Here is a 7,290-nt window from a genome sequence, read left to right as displayed (position 1 = left end):
CTAATATCCTGCAACGAAGAAAAGCATCCTCATCAATATTCCTCGCCGGTTCACTAGCAATTGCAATCATGGGAACTCCAATAATAAATTAGCATAAGAACCAAATACAACAACTGAATTTCCAAATAAATAAAAAAATATATACTTTTTTCTTAATATTACAAGTAAATCAGGGACGAGCACAAGAAGTTTTCATACCTTTCTTTAATGACCTCATAACGTTCTTCCCTTTGGCTTCCTCCAATTAATTCTCCCACTGAGGAAGACACTTGATAGTCATAAACACGATATCGCATTGTGTGTTAATACATCATCTGAAGGTTTTTTTCCAATTGTCATGAATTATGATACAGATTCTAGAACAGCTTTGTATCAAATGAAATACGTGGGCAGTAAGCAACTAAACATTGGACGTGTAAATTGAGTAAAATGAAGCTACCTTCGGTACAAGCACATCCATAGCAGCAACAGTCTTGTTGTCTGAATTGAATGCTTTAATACCTTTTGGGTAATTATACACAATAATAGGTGATCTATATTTCACTTCAGTCAAATCCTACATGATTATGCAAACAATGACATCAGTAAATGCATGTGAATCAAGAAACAGTAAATGCATGTGAGTCAAGAAACACAACCAAGATGCAAAGCCCTTAGAATCAAGAAACACAACCAAGATGCAAAGCCCAAATACCTACATGATTATGCAAACAATGACATCAGTAAATGCATGTGAATCAAGAAACAGTAAATGCATGTGAATCAAGAAACACAACCAAGATGATTATGCAAACAATGACATCAGTAAATGCATGTGAATCAAGAAACAGTAAATGCATGTGAATCAAGAAACACAACCAAGATGCAAAGCCCTTGCTTTGCATCTTGGTTGTGTTTCTTGATTCTAAGGGCTTTGCATCTTGGTTGTGTTTCTTGATTCACATGCATTTACTAATGTCATTGTCTACATAATCATGTAGGTATTTGACTGAAGTGAAATATAAATCACCTATTATTGTGTACAATTACCCAAAAGGTATTAAAGCATTCTATATGAAGGTCAATTCAGACAACAAGACTGTTGCTGCTATGGATGTGCTCCATTCCACTTTGTTTCTCAAACTGCCTCTTTTTTGCTGGCTCCTCAAGAATGGCCACTGCTTCTGTGTAAGAGATGCGGACGAGGTCACTAGAAGCAACCATTCTTAACCGTTCGATGGCAACTTTATCGAAATTCTTGGCCATAAATTCCATATCATCAAGGCAATTGTCAAGTAAATGCCTCCCTAAACATTCAATTTTGTTTAAAATGAGAAGTAGGAATAATAACTATTCGGATAAATAGATGCACACCCTAGCATTCACGTATATTCTCGTACGATATTGGATTAAATCTTAAGGATCCACTATTCCTGGGTATTTGGGGAAGGGAATAACATCTCTAATATTGTCGAGCCCAGTAGCAAAAAGAATCATCCTTTCAAAGCCTAAACCAAACCCACTATGTTTTACTATCCCATAGCGCCGCAGGTCAAGGTACCACTCATAAGGCTCAGACCCATCTCTAATATCCTGCAACGAAGAAAAGCATCCTCATCAAAATTCCTCGCCGGTTCACTAGCAATTGCAATCACGGGAACTCCAATAATAAATTAGCATAAGAACCACATACAACAGCTGAATTTCCAAATAAATAAATAAAAACGTATGCTTTTTTTCTTAATATTATAAGTGAATCAGAGACGAGCACAATAAGTTTTCATACCTTTCTTTAATGATCATTATCCTACCCTTTATCCCATATACATGGAATATGCCATATCTCTCTTATTTCATTCTTTACTATTGAAATCTGTTTCTCCCATTATATTTAATTTTCCAATCAAGTCTAATTATTCTATCCCATATTGGTTAGCCCAATTTTTCTTTTATCTGACTTGAAACTAATCTTCTATTTCTGAAGTCTTAACAGCATCCGCGGGTCTAAATTATACATGTCTAGACAACCTAAGTCAGCCTTCCTTTTATTGTATTAGCAACAAGTGTCACTCTTGATTTATGTCACGCGTTAATTATTAACCATGTTACTTCTAATTATTCGTATCATACACCAAAGCATTCTTATTTCAGCTACAAAAATGTGTTTCATGCTTCTCATCTAGCTAAGCATTCTTATTTCAGCTACACAAATGCATTTCATACTTCTCTTTTATTAACTGATAAGCCTGCTCCCTTAGTTGGCAACTTCATCTTTAATATAATTGGACACCAACTGATCTGATTATACACCCGCTCACTCGTTATCATTAGGGGTGCACAAAAAATCGGTAGAACAGGTGAATATATCTGAACCGAACCAGACTGTATGGTTCATGTTGGGGCACAACGGAAGTATAAAGTTACAAACATATATATATATATATATATATATATATATAGTATCATATTAGATTAGTAACATCAAGGCAAAAAAAACATACCTCTTTTCTTTTTCCCAACTCCACCCATTCCAATCAACTCTCTTATTTTAGTAAAAAGACCTGTATTATTAGGACAAAAGAGAAAAAGTTTTAAAAGCGTTAATAAACTTGTAAAACATATATTTTGAAATTGAAAACTAAACTTCCAAGTCTTTAATTCCTATTAATAAATTGTTCCAGCATCACATCATAACAATATTATATATATGTATGTAGAAACAAAAACAAAAACAAAAACAAAAAATCAGTATGTAAAACATGAATAAATAAACATAACCAATAGGTAAAAATGCCAATTAAAATTTTAGAAAAAGTAAAAGTTTGTTACCTGATGACTGAGGCGGTATGTTTCTTGAACCTTGTTCTTGCTAAATGTTAAGGCTCGATGCTAACCCTAAAAAGAAAACACCCAAGTTGTGAGGAAGAGGTTTCACAATCTCACTCATAACAATTAAAACACCACCATCTAAGTACTATCTGTATCATGTATCAACCCAACCCAACCCAACTATGCTTTTAATCAAAATGTTGGACACCTATCCATAGAAACAGGTGTGATTACGGATAGGTGTGATTAGCACATAATATACTCAACTCTTATGTTAAATTAATCCAATAACAAAGTACAATGCATCAGTTTAGGAATAATCTTCAAAATTAACAAATCAATATCCTGATATTCTGCATTCTAATAACAAAAGAAAATCAAAAATCAAAATTTGAAAATAAAAATATGGCAGAAAGATTGAATACATCCTTCGTGCATAACACAGATTGTATTTCTATGTGAAACAAAACATCCAGGATTTCTCAATGGGGTGGGCTAAATCAAAATATATCAACCAAAATCAACTGTTGTTTAATTCAATTTTAGTTAACTAACAATATTTCTTTAGACAGTTGACTGATTAAGGCATAGAAATCCTATTTGGGTAATTAATAAAAAAAAATTACCAATTTACTTTTGAACAATTCACAACTCAGTAGTACCCTATCTCTTCTTTTGACCAATTCACTAATCCTATTTGAGAATCTACTAGTGGAAGCAGAGTGTGAGGTAGTTCATGGCAAGCCCCTTCCAACACTATGGAATTTACTCAAAAGCATGCTTTTTGTAAGTATTTTAATTTTCAAGAAGTAACTCTTTAGAGCTTTACCCTATATTAAGTACTTTTGCTTGTCAAAGTTCTTGATTTTTTTTTTTTTAGTTCTGAATAGATTTCCATCTTAAAAAAGCTTGGCATGTTGATAAAAATTGTTTCAGATTCAATCTCTGAAGATTTCTAATCCAATTCAGATTCTTTTTTTTTTTTTTTTTTTTTTTCATGCCCAGATTCAAATTTTCTTGTAGACATAATTGACAAAAAAAAAAAAAAACATAGAAGTTATAGAAATATATATATATATATATATATATATATATATATTTGTTTTGCTGAAATAAAATGTAGATTACGGTGATTTCCTCAAAATGCAATGCAATGATTACAACAAAATACAATGCAAATTTTGTTACTTTATGTTGTAAAAAATAAAATAAAAATTATTTTTAAAAGATCATACAAAATTTCACCAAATAGGATTTAGTTTGCAAAACAAGAATTACAGACCTTGATTAGTTGATTTAGAAAAAAAATTAAAACAAAACCCATACATACAAGTTAGCAGTTGCAGAGAGAGAGGGGGGCAAGCTTGAGAGTTAAGAGACAGCGGCTGAAGCTTGCGAACGGCGAACTCGAACTGGAACAGCGGGGATGGAAACTGAAAGATATGGGTTTTGATTTTTTGAACAATCTGAAATGATATGGGTTTTGAACTTTTGATTCTTGCAGACAGATAGATAAACTGTAATATATGGGTTTTGAACTTCTGAGTCTTGTAGATTTTGAAGTTTGCAGTTGCAGAGAGAGAGAGAAAGAGGGCAAGTTCAGAGTCGAGAACAAGTATAGAGATGGAGGCGAATGGGGAGGCTGAAAGGATTTGCCCTAAAAAAAATATATATTTATTCTATGCCAAAATTCATCACATAAGAGGCATAAGAGGCGTGTATAGTAAAAGTGAATCGGACAGTTGGAAATGACTATCCGTGTGTTTCACGAACCATATCCAACGGTTGAAGATTTGCCTGATTGTGTTTTCTTAATTGATGTGGACAGTTAGGATTGACTCTGGAGTTTTGAGTCGAATTATGAAATTTGAATGTTCAATTCTTATTGGTCCAAAATGTTACCATTCTTTGTGCTTTTGCAAGTTAAAATCATGATTGAGTAGAATTTATTATTTTCTTAAAATGTCTTTTTACTTAGCAATATATTACAATAGATTGCTGTAACGAGTGGGCGCTTGCCCATTTACCCAAAAGCTCGAACTGTTAGGTAAGGCTGCATACCCACCCATTTATACACAATCTCTTTCCCATCCGATTCCGATGTGGGACAAAATGACCCTTGTTACATTCTCCCCCACCCAAACTCGCAACGCCCTCGTTGCGGTTGGGCCACCCTGCCTACCCGGGTGGACTCACCCGGACGCCTTCCGGGCCGGGCGCTTGGCGTGGCACCGGATCAAGGACTGGGTTTGGCTCTGATACCAACTGTAACGGGTGGGCACTTGCCCATTTATCCAAAAGCTCGAACTGTTAGGTAAGGCTGCATACCCACCCATTTATACCTAATCTCTTTCCCATCCGATTCCGATGTGGGACAAAATGACCCTTGTTACAATTGCCATGTTAAGAATAGGAATTAAATTACAATATTTTGTTTTTTTGGTGACCCATCATCCATAAGCGTATAAATTTTGAGGCCCCATAAATTTTGAAGCCTTAGGTGAGCCTTTGTCGCCTTGGGTCAGAGTCGGCCCTTGGTTTATTTGGCTTAGGCCTTTATTTTAGTACGGTAACTGTTTTGATTTGGGCTTGATTGGGTGAGCTAATTCTATTAATAATTTTTTGTTTTTGAGCTGACTAAAATTAGTATAAATCTACCCTTGTATGCAAATTGCAAACCTTTAAGAACTTCGCCATAATCTTCAAAAGCCTTTCTAAGCTTTTCGTCGGTTATTAACCTTGGGAAGCCTAAATCAATATTCACAAAAAAAAAAATTGGGTGTCAATGATCCTTCAGAAGGAGAAAATTACCATGAAAGATTCAAAAGATCAAATCAGAAGTGGGAAACAATCAAGATAAATGTCCATCATCCTATTATTTACAGTGACCTTGACCCTTCTCACACAAGTTAAGACAAGACAAGTATGCCAGTTAATCAGACATAGTGAAAAAGAGAAATAAATGGGGTTCGGTATCTGTCAAATTGAAGAACTTTAGCTTGTGAAAAATAATTCCAAGGCCGAAGAGGCCAAACTAATGTTTAACCCAATGCATCGAGGTCCTTTATGGCCTAAATTGGAACCCAAACATGGGACCCTCTTCAGGCCGTGAAGAACCTTGATCCTCCTTTCGGTCCAATAAATAGGCTAGTATATCATTGTTCTTTGGCATTTTCTTTTATCTTTTGGCATTTCCATGATTCAATGAGTTTCAAAACAGGGTTCTAACTCATAATATATACCGACTACATACGTCATCCAGAACTTTATCCACTTGGATATTATACCACACAAATTATTGCATTGAACTCTTGTTTTCCCCTTTTTGCCAAATACAAATCAAAAGAAATTCAGAAAATATTCGATGAATGGTGGGAAGAAACTTTAAACAAAACGAAGGAAAGAAACAAACTACTCACGATTAGTACTTTACACCTGCTGCTACAATTTTAAATAAACAGCACAATACCTGCTTAATCAGCTAATAAGTAAGCAAATCCCGTGTTACAAGAGATTTACCTAAAGAGAAGGCCTAACCCACAATTTTCCATCCCTCAAAAATACGAGGCAAGCTTTATAAACGTTACAAATTGGTGTGTTAATTAGGTCAATTGGAGAACAAATTACAAAGATGGGTGGAGCTTAATCCAAGCACAGTCTATCAGAATTCAAAACTATTATTAAATGGTACAAAACAGAAACCTTACAGATAAATATATAAATATAAACATATACAGAGATGTATAATCTAACTCGTCACGAAGAGCTTTCGGGTTGCTTTCGGATTGTGAAGGGCTATGGGGTTCTGAGGATTGAACTGAGTTGCTCTGGGGTTGTGAGGGTAAACTGAGGTGCTCTGGGGTTTTGTGAGGGTTGAACTGAGATACCTGGGGTTGTGAAGGTTGAATTGAGGTCCTCTGGGGTTGTGAGGGTTAAACTTCGGGAGTAAATAACAGAAGAGAAGGTCGAAGATCCATTAAGCAAGCAACGAAAGCCAGAGGCAAAAGCCATCGAATTGGAATCGAGGAGCAGCGATTAGAGGGATTAGCTTAAGAAATGTGAAATGTTCCAGGGATTTAGAAGGGTTTATGTATGGTAAAGGTAATGTATGTATATAGCAGATGGAGAAGGGTTTATGTATGGTAAAGGTAATGTCGCAATACATCATTTCATACATTTTTATACAGGATTATCTGTCGCAAAAATAAAAGTTCCTAGTCATCAATGGAGTTTATAATCAGTTGAATCACCTGACACCAATAGCAACTGCTAAAATCTAAAGTTCTTAACACTGCAATCACCATGGAGAGTGTATATATATATATATATATATATTTTATCTGGCCATGGAGAGTATATATAGATCTAAACTTGAACTCCAGAATGTGTCGAGTCTGCTGACAAATTCAACTTGAATCCATCACCTAACAACACCAATTCACAGATTAAGAAGCAATCACAATCCCATTACCCAGTACTCAC

At 34.9% G+C, this 7,290-nt stretch overlaps 1 protein-coding gene across 1 annotated transcript; it reads right to left on the bottom strand.

The window, feature by feature from the left end:
* Positions 1–302: 302 nt before the first annotated feature.
* On the bottom strand, positions 303–6,819 carry LOC132278137 (asparagine--tRNA ligase, cytoplasmic 1-like). The gene is made up of 6 exons (XM_059779953.1): positions 6,696–6,819; positions 5,488–5,556; positions 2,481–2,540; positions 1,072–1,286; positions 440–556; positions 303–314 (listed from the first exon to the last, which is right to left on the bottom strand). Exons 1-6 carry the CDS (start codon positions 6,817–6,819, stop codon positions 303–305), a joined length of 597 nt encoding a protein of 198 aa, XP_059635936.1.
* Positions 6,820–7,290: the final 471 nt, after the last annotated feature.

This window comes from Cornus florida, unplaced genomic scaffold (assembly GCF_030987335.1).
Source record: "Cornus florida cultivar Cherokee Brave unplaced genomic scaffold, ASM3098733v1 CherokeeBrave_3.0.0_Hap2_Chr10, whole genome shotgun sequence".
Taxonomy (NCBI): Eukaryota; Viridiplantae; Streptophyta; class Magnoliopsida; order Cornales; family Cornaceae; genus Cornus; species Cornus florida.
Note: the sequence above shows the minus strand (reverse complement) of the source record. Positions and strands in the feature narration are given on the sequence as shown.